Source organism: Onychostoma macrolepis, chromosome 13 (genome assembly GCF_012432095.1).
Source record: "Onychostoma macrolepis isolate SWU-2019 chromosome 13, ASM1243209v1, whole genome shotgun sequence".
In the NCBI taxonomy this organism is placed as follows: Eukaryota; Metazoa; Chordata; class Actinopteri; order Cypriniformes; family Cyprinidae; genus Onychostoma; species Onychostoma macrolepis.
The window spans coordinates 6,958,821-6,974,591 of NC_081167.1; the positions used below are offsets into that span (position 1 = coordinate 6,958,821).

A 15,771-nucleotide genomic window follows, 5' to 3' on the forward strand; every position below is an offset into this window, starting at 1 on the left:
TACAAGTCATATGGGCTATTTTTATTTTCATTTAATTTTGTTTAATCTTTTTTCTTTTTAACCTTGGCAGATGTGGTCACTATAAACTGTCATTGTATTAAAAACACACCAAGAAAGAAAAAAACAAAAATGTGTGTATCGTCTGCATAAGATTTTTCATTTGATTGAACTGTTTCTCTAAATATCCACTTAAAAGATGTAGCAAAAATGATCAAGTTATGAACATTTCCACATCTCTACGCAAAGAGACTAAATCATTAGTCATATCCAGAAGGGAAATTAAGGTACTATGTTTCTGAAACCAAGCGAATACCTACGGGAATTGTACAGTATTAAAGTACTCATACTCTCTGATATCTTTCTCATTTTTCTGCCGTCTTCAAACAATGCTGTTTTTACCTTTATCTTTCTTTCATTCTCTGTGAGATACAAGCTCTTTGTCAGTGTCTTACAGTGATTGGCATGTTTATTCTCTCTACCTGTTTTTTTTTTTCTGCGCTACAATCCTGCCAGTCTGTGGCGTATGTGCCAGCTTGATTACTTGAATTTGTGAAGGTACTTAGACCGCAAAGTTTGATCCTTTCTTTCCTCATGCTTGAGACAGAAATGAAAGACAACAGGATGAAAAGATCCTCATAATGCGCTTTTGAGACTACAGAACCATAGAATTACTATTCATATCACTGTCGCTGTGGCTGGTCTCAGAAAAACAGGTTTTGAGCACTTCTTGTTCTGATACTGGGTTCTACATTTAGTTTTTCCATTAACAATCACCATAAATTATTAATTAGTTATTATAAGTGAACTAGTGAGAACTATTACAAACTTGATCATCATAAAACCTAATTTAAAGGAGGACATCGACCACCTCTTCGTCTAAATTATAATTAATCTACTCAGAATGGAACCCAAACCTCAAAGTGTAGATGTTTCTAAAGAACATGAGAAGTGCATAGCAGATATAGTGGTGCATAACGGGTCACAAACCAAAAACGTTTGAGAATCCCTGAGGTATAGTGGTATTAAACATGGATGAGGCTGTTGTGAAGAGTGATGGAGTACTATCTGCTTGTCCTCTTCTGTGACAGGGCTGCGATCTCCCTGAGCAGAGCACGGTTCATGTGGTTCTGCCCCTGTCCACCTCGAGCCAGCGCTCTGAGCTGGTCCAGCGGCACAGGCCGGGCGGCGGGATGGAGAGCTTGACCCGACTCGACCTCAGTGGCTCCCGTCTGACCAGTGTGTCTGAAGGCCTGGCTGTCATTCTGGAGACAGATGCGTCCAGACAGGGGAACTTCATTGGACGCACAGGTACAGAGCGTAGGTCTTTGTTTGTGTTGTTGTTGTTTTGTGTGTATGTTTGAGTCAGTGTAGATAAAATGTATTTTATCCAGTGGCAGCTGATGCTTTATCATAGTGAGGAAGCACCAATGTTGCTTCTTAATGGAAGAATGTGTAGCATTTTTTTTTTTTTTTTTATCATTTGGTGTCTAAATGCTTCTAAAGATGAAGTAATCAACAGGCTCATTGAAATACACATTAGGGTTACAGTTCTTTTATATTTTAAAATGAAACAATATGTTATTTGAACAATTACACCTTCCTGAGCCATCAATGTGGCATAATTTTTTTATTAATTATATAGAATTCCAAGCACCACAACACTGCTTGTCCCCACAGCCATGTACAGAGGGAAAGTGCTTTATTTTGAGGCCAAAAACAGGATTTTCTACCATTTAAAATACAAAAGTCTATTCATAACTATCAAATATGTGACCCTGGACTACAAAACCAGTCTTAAGTCGCTGGGGTATATTTATAGCAATAGCCAAAAATACACTGTATGGGTCAAAATTATAGATTTTTCTTTTATGCCAAAAATCATTAGTATATTAAGTAAAGATCATATTCCATGAAGATATTTTGTAAATTTACTACTGTGAATATATCAAAACGTGGTTTTTGATTAGTAACATGCATTGCTAAGAATTCATTTGGACAACTTTAAAGGCGATTTTCTAAATATTTTGATTTTTTTGCACCCTCGGATTCCAGATTTTCAAATAGTTGTATCTCAGCCAAATTTTGTCTGATCCTAACAAACCATACATCAATGGAAAGCTCATTTATTGTATAAATCTCAATTTAGGAAAATTGACACTTAAGACTGGTTTTGTGGTCACATACATGATATAAATGGTATAATAAAACAAAATGCCAAAAAATATTATAAAATATATGATGAAAATAGTGGTCCCCTGGAGTTGTGTCACTGGTGTTACCGCTTAACAAAAGTCTTTTATTTTGGAATAAAACATCACACTGATGACATCACTCGACTTCTTCCTTCCTATTTTCTAAACATCTATGAAAAAAGTCCCATGTTTAGTCCACTGCTTCTTTTCAGTTATGAGAAATTTTCTCATTTATCTCATGATTTCATATGAAGCTTTTAGTTGATGTCACTGGTGTGACCTATTTATTGTTAGGGAAATGTAAAAAAAAAACTATAATACAAATGAATTAAACTACTTAATTTAGTGAGTATATCATGATTGACAACATGTGGCTTGATACCTTGCAGCAGACATTTTGTAAAATGCATTTTTCATGAAAATTGTCACTGGTGTTACTGTCACTGGTGTTACCTTCCTCATGGATAACACCAGTGAAGATCAGTATATCAGGTCTAATGTATGTCACTGGTGTTACTGTCACTGGTGTTACTGTGTTACTCTACTGTTTTTGTCTGTCACATTAAATAAATAAAACATAACCTCCTTATTTCTTGCATTTTCATTATTTTTCTGTAACTCTGACTACGTGCTGAATTTTTTTTTATATATAAATAATATTAAATAAAATAAAAACTTTTAATATTGCTAAAGAAGGTAACACCAGTGACAAAAAATGATACATGTGGTATTGAAATAATTGCACAAAAAAGCTAAAAAAACAAACAAAAAAAAAAAGCTGTCATTTACAGTATAAAACATGACAGAATAACATGACGGATATCGCATTTTGCATGAAATTAAAAATGTACTTTTCAATACCGACCAGATATAATACTGATTTTGGTGTTAACTCAATTTAAAAAACAAAACAAAATGGCGTTTATCGCGTTTTGGAACCAACTCTTCATATATGTATATGTATGTCTGTGTGTGTGTGTGTGTGTGTATCTATATATATACAGTGGGGCAAAAAAGTATTTAGACAGCCACCAATTGTGCAAGTTCTCCCACTTAAAAAGATGGGAGAGGCCTGTAATTTTCATCATAGGTATACCTCAACTATAAGAGACAAAATGAGGGAAAAAAATCCAGAAAATCACATTGTAGGATTTTTAAAGAATTTATTTGCAAATTATGGTGGAAAATAAGTATTTGGTAAATAACAAAATTTCATCTCAGTACTTTGTTATATACCCTTTGTTGGCAATGACAGAGGTCAAACGTTTTCTTTAAGTCTTCACACACTGTTGCTGGTATTTTGGCCCATTCCTCCATGCAGATCTCCTCTAGAGAAGTAATGTTTTGGGGCTGTCGCTGGGCAACACAGACTTTCAACTCCCTCCAAAGATTTTCGATGGGGTTGAGATCTGGAGACTGGCTAGGCCACTCCAGGACCTTGAAATGCTTCTTGCGAAGCCACTCCTTCGGTGCCCGGGCGGTGTGTTTGGGATCATTGTCATGCTGAAAGACCCAGCCACGTTTCATCTTCAATGCCCTTGCTGATGGAAAGAGGTTTTCACTCAAAATCTCACGATACATGGCCCCATTCATTCTTTCATTTACACGGATCAGTCGTCCTGGTCCCTTTGCATGATGTTTCCACCCCCATGCTTCACAGTAGGTATGGTGTTCTTTGGATGCAACTCAGCATTCTTTCTCCTCCAAACACGGCAAGTTGAGTTTTTACCAAAAAGTTCTATTTTGGTTTCATCTGACCATATGACATTCTCCCAATCCTCTTCTGGATCATCCAAATGCTCTCTAGCAAACTTCAGACGGGCCGGACATGTACTGGCTTAAGCAGGGGGACACGTCTGGCACTGCAGGATTTGAGTCCCTGGCGGCACAGTGTGTTACTGATGGTAGCCTTTGTTACTTTGGTCCCAGCTCTCTGCAGGTCATTCACTAGGTCCCCCCGTGTGGTTCTGGGATTTTTGCTCACAGTTCTTGTGATCATTTTGACCCCACGGGGTGAGATCTTGCGTGGAGCCCCAGATCGAGGGAGATTATCAGTGGTCTTGTATGTCTTCCATTTTCTAATAATTGCTCCCACAGTTGATTTCTTCACACCAAGCTGCTTACCTATTGCAGATTCAGTCTTCCCAGCCTGGTGCAGCTCTACAATTTTGTTTCTGGTGTCCTTTGACAGCTCTTTGGTCTTGGCCATGGTGGAGTTTGGACTGTTGTGGACAGGTGTCTTTTATACTGATAATGAGTTCAAACAGATGCCATTAATACAGGTAATGAGTGGAGGACAGAGGAGCCTCTTAAAGAAGAAGTTACAGGTCTGTGAGAGCCAGAAATCTTGCTTGTTTGTAGGTGAATAAATACTTAATTTACCGAGGAATTTACCAATTAATTCTTTAAAAATCCTACAATGTGATTTTCTGGATTTTTTTTTTTCTCATTTTGTCTCTCATAGTTGAGGTATACCTATGATGAAAATTACAGGCCTCTCTCATCTTTTTAAGTGGGAGAACTTGCAAAATTGGTGGCTATTGGTGGCTAAAAAATACTTTTTTGCCCCACTGTATATGGATGCTTCCTGTGCCGTCTTAAATCAATTGCCACAGACTCTCTTCCTATATGATGCTTTCAGTCCCACCAAACTAGAATTCTTTTGTAGTGTATATCCTTTCATTTACATTAGTTTGTGCACCACTAAGGCTTTGGTGACCTCCTTTCCAGCAGTAATATGCAGCTCTCAGAGAGGGTGTTTGAATGTTTTTGTAAGCGCACAGGTTGGTGAAGTGGATGCTGTCATTTGCCACAATGGCAGCGCTTTTACAAGCTGTCCTCTGCCCGCCCTTCCCTTTTCAGCCTTGCTCTGGCTAGCGGCCCACTCGGCTACTTAGTCCAATCACGCCAGCTCTTTTATCCAGCCCTTCTTCCTGTAAAAGCATTAGCATAATGGAGGAATCCTGCAGAAATCATAAATAATAGGGTGCCTGTCTTATAAAACCCACTCCACTCGATTTATTGTCAGCCGTGTCAAGGTATCGTGTACCTCCTTGGTGCCCCATGCTTTTAGCTCTAATGAGAATGCTGCTCCCGGGTGTGTGCATATGTGTGCATGAGTGATTTAAACTGGGATGGGACAGACTGATAGGACAAGTCCTCTCTAAACTAAATCATATGCCAGGAAGATGTCTGGATCGTCTTTTCTGGCTAATTGGATTGTGGGCTCTTTGTCCTGGGACCATGGTGGCTTGCTGAAGCACTGCTGCACTTCTTATCCTCTACTCAGCGCTCTAACTAACCCACTTGCGTCCCGCTCAAAACACTCCACAGCTGTAAACTAAAAGAGGACAAGAAGCAAGCAAACGAAACAAAAGCAAACAAACGCCAGCTGAAGTTCAGTTGCTCAGTTGGTCCCATTCATGCATTCAATAAAGGAATGCACTGGATATATTGAAGTGCCATTTCTGCCACCAAACATAATTAAGAAAGTTTTTCTAAACTGGTTTCCCAAATAATCCTATTGTCTACCATTGTTTGGTCAAACAGGTAATCTCACAATCTTTTTCAAATGGCGGTCGGAAACATTAAGGTTAAGAACATTTACCAGCCATAAATACTTCTTAGCAAGAAACTGTATTATGCATTATTTTTATTAAATGTATATGTTTGTCCCTGTGCATATTTTCTAGCATATTAGTGACAAATATTGCAGGTCGCGTGTCACTCACAGATGAGACAGTCTCCATTTCTCCATAAAACGCCACCTGTTACAAAATATGAAAGCACATAGTTGTTTTGACCCCTTATATTTTCATTTTTGGTAGCTTAATGTGAGGAACATTTCACATATGTTACCACTCTTCCCACTGAAGTAATAAATAGAACATTTAGACATTAGTTCACGTCAGTAGACAGTATTTGATTTAAATATCTCACATTGCTCACTCTATTTCAAGGGTAAGTGATGTAAACCATGTGTTATGTTGCAGATCTTAATAAAGTTGCTGACCAGCTGATGATAATGTTTTAAATGCTCAATAATGCCTACCAACAAATGACTTATTGTGTACTAGTAACTGTGATGGGATAGCGTTTGAACACTGAAAAAAAAAACACATTTAGTGTTATTGCACATTTTTTATGATGTTTATGGTTGTTTTTACAGAAGCTAAAGCCCACAGCAGTTTCTATGTGTTCTGTAAGACGGTCTGCAAGGCCATTCAGCCTGGAAAACTACGTGTTCGCTGCAGAGATTGCAAACAAGGCACTCTTACTCTCAGCAGGGTACGTATATGTATACAGTATGCTTTTGTGATTGCTCTAACACCTAGTCCTAACTATCTACTTTGCATAGAAACTTACTTCTTAATTCAAAGATGCCAATTTACTAGTGTCTTTTTTTGTTTGGCATACAGAACACATTTAGATACAATTCATATACAGAAGTTGATATCACTTTTATTCTCAGATTTATTTAAACTCTTAAAAATACAGTTTCTTTTTTGGCTTGTGTGGTTCCATGTGAAAAACTCCTTTGTGTGTGTAGAACTGGCCTTAAAGGGATAGCTCACCCAAATATGAAAATTACCCAATGATTTACTCATCCTCAAGCCATCCTAGGAGCCCTGCTGTCTTGTGAACGTGTGTACGACAGTTAGCGGAAGCTAGAGATTACAGTTTATAAAGTTTTAAATATGGATATTTTTCTTACAAAATTGCTTCACTTCGCTTCAAAAGGCCTTTATTAACCCCCTGGAACCATATGGAGATTTTTTTATGATGGATGGATGTATGCACTTTTTTGGGACTCAAAATCTCGCCCCATTCACTGGCATTGTAAAGTTTGGAAGAGTCAGGACATTTTTTAATATATGTAACAAATCAGCTCAAAAGGGAAATGTATATAAATAATTACAATTAATTATGATTAATTACAATTATTTATATCAGCTGACAGTAATAACTGTAGCAGAATTAAATTGCCATCAACTGATCTGTTCGTCCACCTATCAGTTCATATCAACTCTAAGAAAGGATATTTCCGTGTTACTTTGTTATTAATGCATTAAAGCATGTAGCGAGGGTCAAAATTGTAAAGAGACATTAATTTGCAAGGCAGAACCAGAAACTCATGTAATTTGTGCACACAACTTTTATTAACTAAACGCTAACACACATAACTAATCTAAACCAACAAACGAATAAACATACACTCACACATACATACAAAGGGGAGCTAAAGTGGATGAATGAAGCCATTAGAGAAACCAGAGAATGCAGTTATGGACAGAGTCAGTTAAGCGTCTGAGTAAAACCTTTTCGTTTCGTTTAGTTAAATGTACGATACTTGCATTGCCTTTGTTCGTTGAACGAGTGTCCGGATGCAGTCTGGGATGAAAGTTCTGATGGTTTGAAGGTTTGGTGATATTGGAGTTCTTCAAGTTCTTCTGGGTTTGAAGGGTGATGGACTCCAAAAGATGTTATTCTGGCTCGGTGGTAATTGGTAGTTTCTTCCCAGGTAGAAAGGGAAAAAGAACTAAGAAAGAGATCTGCTGAGATCCGAGGATCCTTGGTTGAATGGAAAGTCAAGGCCACAAAACTTAAGGGTCGCTGAGAAGCTCACATCCTTCTCATCCTCTTAGGATCTAACAGAACCGCAGACTGCCTGGCGTCACTGATGTGAGAGCTTTATCTGATATAGAGGTCGCACCTCTGGGGAGTTAAAGAGCCAATGGTGTCTTGAACTTTTGGACGGAAAGTTTTACAACTCTTTGTCTCTGAACATGGTAATTTGCAAATGAACTGGATTGGAAGTTGATATACAAACTATTAAAGATTCTTAGAACACTAATATGTTGCATAGGTTTCGACATATAATATACACTCTCAATTAGATCATCCGAAAACGAATTGATAGAGACCAAACATGGTATGTGAGGTAATATTAACTAGTGATCTATCATAAGCATGCATAAAACAGGATACAATACACAAGAACATACAAGAACAGTAATAATATACACAGTGACCTGAAGATATGTGTGTTCATTCAAATAAAGGTTTTTCTATGAATTAATTAGAGAAAAGTCCATTTTTATGGCATAAAGTCACTTTTCTAAGGGAAAATGAGGTGAGTATTGCTCTGCCCTTATTCCTATGAGCAATAAAACTAATGTTATCAGACTGGTTGCCATGGAACCGGGGGCCTGGAGTCATCCACAGACATACTGGCACCCAGTATGTGTATTGGGTGAGGGGTCTATGATTATTTGTTAATCTAATAACTAATTGATTTGTTAAATCAAATGAAAAATTGTGTGTCTGATTGGTCCAAATGCTACATATAACTATTCGTCTGAAAGAACAAAGTCATATACACCTAGGATGGCTTGACGGTAAAGGTGTAAATCATGGGGTGATTTTTATTTTTGGTGAACTATCCCTTGAAGGTAATCAACAGTAAAGTATTTTCATATTGAAGAATTTGGAATATATATATATTAGTGCTGTCAATCGATTAAAAAATTTAATCACGTTAATCACAGTCACGGGCTGTGATTAATCATGATTAATCACAAATTTAAAATACTAGGATTTACCTGTAAATGTGTTGAAAAAGAAATGCATGAAACTAGTTTAAGGAAACAGAACCTTTCACACTTCCACCAGGTATGAGACATAATCCTTATTATTCTTTTATTATTATTCAGACATTATCAGCCTTTATACTGGCAATAAAACATATATACACACAAAGGTACATCTAAAAAAATTAGAATATTATGGAAAAGGTCTTTATTTTTTGTAATTTAATTCAAAAAAGCAAACTTTCTTATATTCTAGATTCATTGCACACAAACTGAAATATTTCAAGAGTTTTTTTGTTTTAATTCTGATGGTTACGACTTACAGCTTAGGAGAATTAAAAATTCAGTATCTCAAAAAAATGTTAAATGTTAAAAAAATATTTTCTCAAAGATCAATCAAAAGAAGATTTACAAAACCGAAATGTTCAAGATCTCCAAAGTAGGTTTAATTATGCACTCAATACTTGGTTGGAGCTCCTTTTGCACAAATTACTGCTTCAATGCGGCATGGCATGGAGGCGATCAGCCTATGGCACTGCTAAAGCGTTATTGAAGCCCAGGTTGCTTTGATAGTGGCCTTCAGCTCGTCTGTATTGTTTGGTCGGATGTTACTTATCTTCCTCTTGACAATACCCCATAGATTCTCTATGTCGTTCAGGTCAGGCGAGTTGTCTGGTCAATCAAGCACAGTAATATCATGGTCAGCAAACCACTTGGAAGTGGTTTTGGCACTGTGGGCAGGTGCTAAAGTCCTGCTGGAAAAGGAAATCAGCATCTCCATAAAGCTTGTCAGCAGATGGAAGCATAAAATGCTCCAAAATCTCCTGGTAGACGGCCGCATTGACTTTGGACTTGATAAAACATAATGGACCAACACCAGCAGACGTCACGGCACCCCAAATCATCACTGACTTTGGAAACTTCACACTGGACTTCAAGCAACATGGATTCTGTGCCTCTCCAGTCTTCCTCCAGATTCCAGACCTTGATTTCTAAATGAAATGCAAAATTTACTTTCATCTGAAAAGAGGACTTTGGACCACTGAGCAACAGTCCAGTTCTTTTTCTCCTTAGCCCAGGTAAGATGCTTCTTGCGTTGTTTCTGGTTCAGAAGTGGCTTGGTCGCCCTTGTCCTGAAGATGTCTGAGCATTTATTTATTTATTTTATTTAGGGTTGTTAATGTGACACTCAGTCCTAATTATTAATTTATTAAAATTACATTAAAGGTGAATTTCATACATACAACAACTTGAATGCACCTTTTGTATGATGAGAATGTTTTTAATTTCTGAATTAAAATTCATAAATGGGGAATAAAGTAAAAGTGCAATACAAATGTCTTAATTTTTTTAATTATTATTATTATATTTTTAAGAAAATGTTATTTTATTCTATATTACTATGTTAGGAAAAATATATTATTACTTATATATATATATATATATTACTTTCCTAAATCCAATATATTACATGAATCCAACATAAATACATTTCAATGAATTTGCAATGGGAAGAATTTCCCTTCTTTATTATGGATAATTGTACCAGAATACAAGTTAGATTCTTGCAACTCTGGTTAAATCATTCATTTTAAACAAGCTGTGGTGGGTTATTTTAATGCAGCCTCATGCTCCAGCCACATAAACTCCATCACTGAATGATGACTTTAGGGGAAAAGCCTGTTTATTATTGCTGTTCTTTAGTCCACATTCATAAGCGCTTTGAGACAAAAAAAAAAACCCTAACCAGAAACATTTGCTCTGTTGCCCCAAGTCTCATAACTAACTAACAGTGACACTTCTTAGCCTAAAGTATGAATACAGAACAGCACAAACCCACGTCTCGCTGCCCCCACACGGCTGTCATAAGCCCCATCCCTCCGTAGTTCTGCCCGTGGCCTGTTTTATCTTTTAGTCCGTATGGACTTCCTGTCCCAGCGCGTGGGCAGCATTCCCACCTCTCCGCATTCTGCTGCTGTTTGGGAAGGCTGACTGACACGTCACTAAGCTGCACCTGCCTTTTCTTTCCGCTCGCGGTGGTCTTCGGCGCTGAGAATCTGTTTGTCCACTGTCTCGGTGCCAGTGCCGCCCCATTCCTTTGCCAATCTTGTGATGCGTCTGGCTCTTAACATCCTCGGGCCTGAAACGGGTTCCAGCTCTCCTCATCTAACTCTCTCCAGAGAACTTTCTCCAAATATGCTGAGGAGAAGAAGACGGCAAAGTTTACGCACTTGCTGTCAGAGCACTTCATTTGGACCTTTGGAGATATTGGACTTAGCAGCACTTTCAATCAAATACATTCATCTCCATCAGCAAATCCTAGCTTAAACATCCAGGTTTAGCTTTTAACCAGATTTGTGTGCATGATGTAAACACTTTTACACCAGGATCTTCAAAACCTACATCACTGAATTAGGCCTTTAGGGGGAAAACCTGCTTATTATTGCTGTTATGAGTTTCTTTGCGCTTTGAACATTAATAGAAAATAACCTTGGCTTACATCTCTCCAGAACACAATTATGAGAAATACAGTTTTGACTACATTGCTGGCATTATAAATATCTCAATGTGCCCTAAGGCTTTAATTAGAAGTTTTAATTATAATGTTCGGGATGTTCCCATTGTAATGAAACCCCCAGCCCCATAGATATTACATTACAGACTTAGCATTTCAGATTTAATATTTGTCGTACATTGTGTATCAAGTTGAGCTATTCACTTGTTTTTTCCCTAAAGTTCGCCTAAAAATTGAAATTATTTAACCATTTATTAATCTCATATTGTTATAATTTTTTGTGTTGTATTTTTTCTGTGCACACAAAAGAAGACTTTTTGAAGAAAGTGCACTGTCCTTCTTTTAAATGACATCAGTTGGCAAGATCCAAAAAGGACTATCTACACCAGAAAAGCTGTAAAAGTATCCATATGACTTGTGACACAAATGTGATGAGCAGGTTGAAATATAAAAATTAGGGCTGTCAGTTTAACGCTTTTTACCTAATTAATTATTCATGAAAAAATGACATGATTAAAATATTTTTAGTTATTTTAATGCACTGGCCCCGCACCCAAACCTGTACTTCATCTTACATTTCATACAGTTGACTGCTGACAAATATGATGCAGGACAGCAACTCCATAAATGCAGTTATGCCCTAAAATTCAAGATATCGGGGCAAAAAATGCTCCTGTATGAGTTTGTCTCATATTTATATCACATGATACACGATATCACACGAGCAGCGAGAGCAATATCACACGATTGCTGATTTTGTCCCGAATATAATGAGTGCAAATGTGATTTTATACAACAGTTCAGTAAATAAGAAGTTATTGTTATATTTTAAACACAACATTGTCCGTTTTTGCTCAGTTTTGCCAACAAAAAATGTACCTATAAATCCATAGCAGTTGTGCGTCTCAGAGCAACACGGTGTTTAGTTTCTGAATATATCCGCGTTTTGAACGAATCGGGTGAATCAGTGATTCACTAGCCCATTCATAAAGTGAGCCGTTTTAGTTTCTTATTTAGAGTATTATTAAAAAAAAAAAAAAAAAAAAAAACTTTAAAGGGATAGTTCACCAAAAAAAAAAATTATTATGTCATCATTTAGGCTACTTAAACCTGAATGACTTACTTTCTTTTGTGGAACATAAAAGAAGGTATTTTGAAGACAGCTGTTTTGGTTACCAATGACTTACATTGCATGAACTAAAAAAATTATAGTAGCATCATGCAATTAATAGCCCTAACATGCAACTAACAGCCCTAATAAAAATGTATTCTGTTATTCACTGAGAGGCACAAAAACAAAGGAAAAGGAAAAGGTGTGTTATTCAAAGTCAAAAGCAATAGTGAAGTCAAAAGAATGTGGAGCCAATGGTAGACAGTAACAAAGTATTTTTTACCTTGTTACTGTACTTAATATGCTTTTCAATTATCTGTACTTTATCAGAGTATATATTTTAATTTTGAGAAGCTTCTACTTCACTTACACATGAAAGCATAATATTGTAGTTCTTGCTAAACCCAATGGGCCCTATCATACATCCGGCGCAATGCGGCGCCTGAAGCAAGTGGTTTTTTTTTTTGCTAGTTTCAGCCCGTCACAGTTATTATTTTCACATCCTGTGACACGTTGTTTAAATAGCAAATGCATTTGCGCTCATTTATGCGCTCATGGGCATGCTAGTCTGAAAACGAGGTGTGTCCAGGTGCATTGTTATTTTGAGGCATCTGAAATAGACTGCGCCATTAACCAACTAAAACCTGATCTAAAGTCAATGGTGCAGTATTTTTTTTGTTATTTAAAGAGCGCGTAGGCGGGTCCACAATGCGCGTCAGGGTCAACTAAATGCTGAATTTTCAAAAGTATGTGAAAAATTTAAAGTTCGCGGCATAGAATCTTTAAAATATGTCCGAGCGTTTTACACGTCTGTTATTGTGGCGACATTTCCACGCCCCGAAACGTGATGCGGCACAAAACGAAACGTGATTGGTTGCTTTACCTGTCAGTCATATGGCCTGTCATGAGCACAACTGGCTCTTAAAGGAAATGGGAGATGGGACTCTGATTGGTGTATTGCAGGTTATGCCCAAAACACAGCCATTACTCATAAAGAGAATAGGGAGAACCCTTTTAGACCATGCGCCGGGCGCGCCGAGCGTTTTTCCTGTCATTAAACTACAAAAGTGGGTTCGGACACAATTCACAAGTCTGTCTCAAAATTAGCCAAGAATTGCCAACAACTGAATTTTAAGATTTATTATTGTAAATGAAAATAATGCAACTTTAAAATAATGCAAATTAATGCCCCTGCATCTTCACAGCTGCAGAAGCTATTTCAAACAATTTTCAAACTAGTATGTTTGCATAGCGTTCTTCTCAAAATATAAAAAAAAATGTAAAGATTGTTTGTCAACACACGTTTAGGTTTTCCTTAAACTTTTTTTCATTTGTTTGCTTGATGTAAATTGATATTTTAATATATTTATTGTTTTGATAGTGTATGACAAGCCCCCCTCCCTCATGTATTTTGAGCAGTAGGATTACATAATATATTTATAATATATAAAATTATTAAATATAAGTATATATTACAAAACAAACGTTAAATCGATCAGTACTTTTTTACTCAAAATACTTGAGTAGCCTACATTTAAAATCAAATAAAGCCTGTATAAACAGAATTTGTGGAATGTTTTTTTCTCCTCTCTGAATGTCAGAATATGAAACTGTGTCTCTCTTCCATTTTATTTTGTTTTTTTTCATTGGCACAGCCCACATAATGATACCTTATGTGAATTATCTGCTAATCATTGGCTGCACTTCGAAAGGTCAGCGGCAAACAGGGTCAGCTTTGAGCATCGCATTACAACGCTTCACCTGCTTGCAACACGGTGCCAGGGGTAATGCTGTGGCTTCATGCTTCGCTCCACACAGTTCAATACACTGCGAAACATTGGCACAAATCACATTAAAATGCCTTTAGAGTTGGGATTAATGGCTATTTATTACTTGGATGTTAGTAGTATTTTGTACTTTGAGAAGTAATAACATTTTCTATGGGGTTTGGGTCTTTTTCATAGTTTGGGGCATGTCTAAACAGTGTGATTTTTGCAGTTTTAGAGCAGTAAACATTCAATTCACATGAAAATTAAATAGGCAAATTAAAATACACAAGTAAATTAATAGTAAACTTGCACTATCATTCAAAAGTTTGGGAATGTTTTTGAAAGTGTTTTATGGTCAGCAAGGCTGCATTCATCTGCATCAAAACGGCAATATTGTCAAATATTACTTGGATTCAAAATAACTATTTTGTATGTTAATATGGTCCATATTATTATTATTATTAGTATTATTATTAGTATTACTGAAATGTGGAAAAGTGTGGAAGTTATTTATTTATTTATTTTTCAGGATTTTTTGATGAATAGAAAGTTCGAACAGAATTTATTTGAAATATAACTTTTTTGTAACGTTATAAATGCATATTAGTAATATGTGACCCTGGACCACAAAACCAGTCACAATGTATTTTTAGCTATTGCAACAATTATACCTTATGACTGGTTTTGTAGTCCAGGGTCACATATATATTAATAATATAGTTTATCAGACTTCTCTTGCAACAAAAATGTGGGATGTTTCCCATAGTATATAAATGCTTTGAAAGTGTATTGTATTAATTGTGCCTATAGTGTAACTGCAGTTGATATTTTCACCAAAGATGGTTTCTTATCTAAGCAGAGATTGATGTCACTGTGATTACTGCTCTGTTCCCTCCATGTGCTTAAACACAGAGTATTTGCCGTGTGTGCTTCAACCTTGTTTTCTCTGGATGTGTGCCATGTTTGTGTTTTCATTGACTTCAAACGTCTATAATTGAGTGCTGTGAACGCGAGCGCAGTCGACCAATCAGGCGCTTTGAGTTGGGTCTGTGTGTATCAGATGGGTCTCTGCTGGATACAGGAAGTAGAATCCTCACAGCTGGCTCACAGACACAGCCCTGTTTGTTAAACAATAATGTAATTAAGGCTTTGTGGGACTGCGATGTTGATTCTCCTCCATGGAGAAAAAAAAAAGAAACGTCCTGAGAGGGTGGGGAGGTGAGACTGATGTGAACAATGCTGGAGGTGTGTTGTTGAATAATTCATCGCCGTTTTTCTCATTAATCATTTACACTCGCAGCAGCGCGTGCGTGCGTGCGCGAGCGTGCGTTTGTTTTGAGCCGACACGCCAGGGGTCTGTGTGACCTTTTCTTGCTGTCTCTAAGCAGGTGTCTTCGTGTAATCTCCGGGCTCCTCCACCACGGCACGGCGGTTTCATCCCTCCGCCCTCCCTTCCCTTCACCCCCTCCTGCTCCCCCTGTGGGCGAGTAATGATTTTCTTAACCTTTTCTCTTGCTTATTAAGGGCCCTGTCAGAATGTTTAAATGCTTATGCTAATCAGGCACGGTCGGAGTCAGGCGGAGGGGGGGGGACG

At 37.2% G+C, this 15,771-nt stretch overlaps 1 protein-coding gene across 4 annotated transcripts in view; it reads left to right on the plus strand.

The window, feature by feature from the left end:
- Nucleotides 1–15,771, plus strand: part of prkn (parkin RBR E3 ubiquitin protein ligase) — a 141,481-nt gene that overhangs the window by 47,987 nt on the left and 77,723 nt on the right. For 3 of the 4 annotated variants that reach the window (XM_058795299.1, XM_058795302.1, XM_058795301.1), the window contains 2 exons: nucleotides 1,089–1,317; nucleotides 6,361–6,479. In XM_058795299.1, the coding sequence (XP_058651282.1) occupies nucleotides 1,089–1,317; nucleotides 6,361–6,479 (348 nt within the window). The remainder of the gene's footprint in view (nucleotides 1–1,088; nucleotides 1,318–6,360; nucleotides 6,480–15,771) is intronic. The other variant, XM_058795300.1, reaches the window with a different exon arrangement.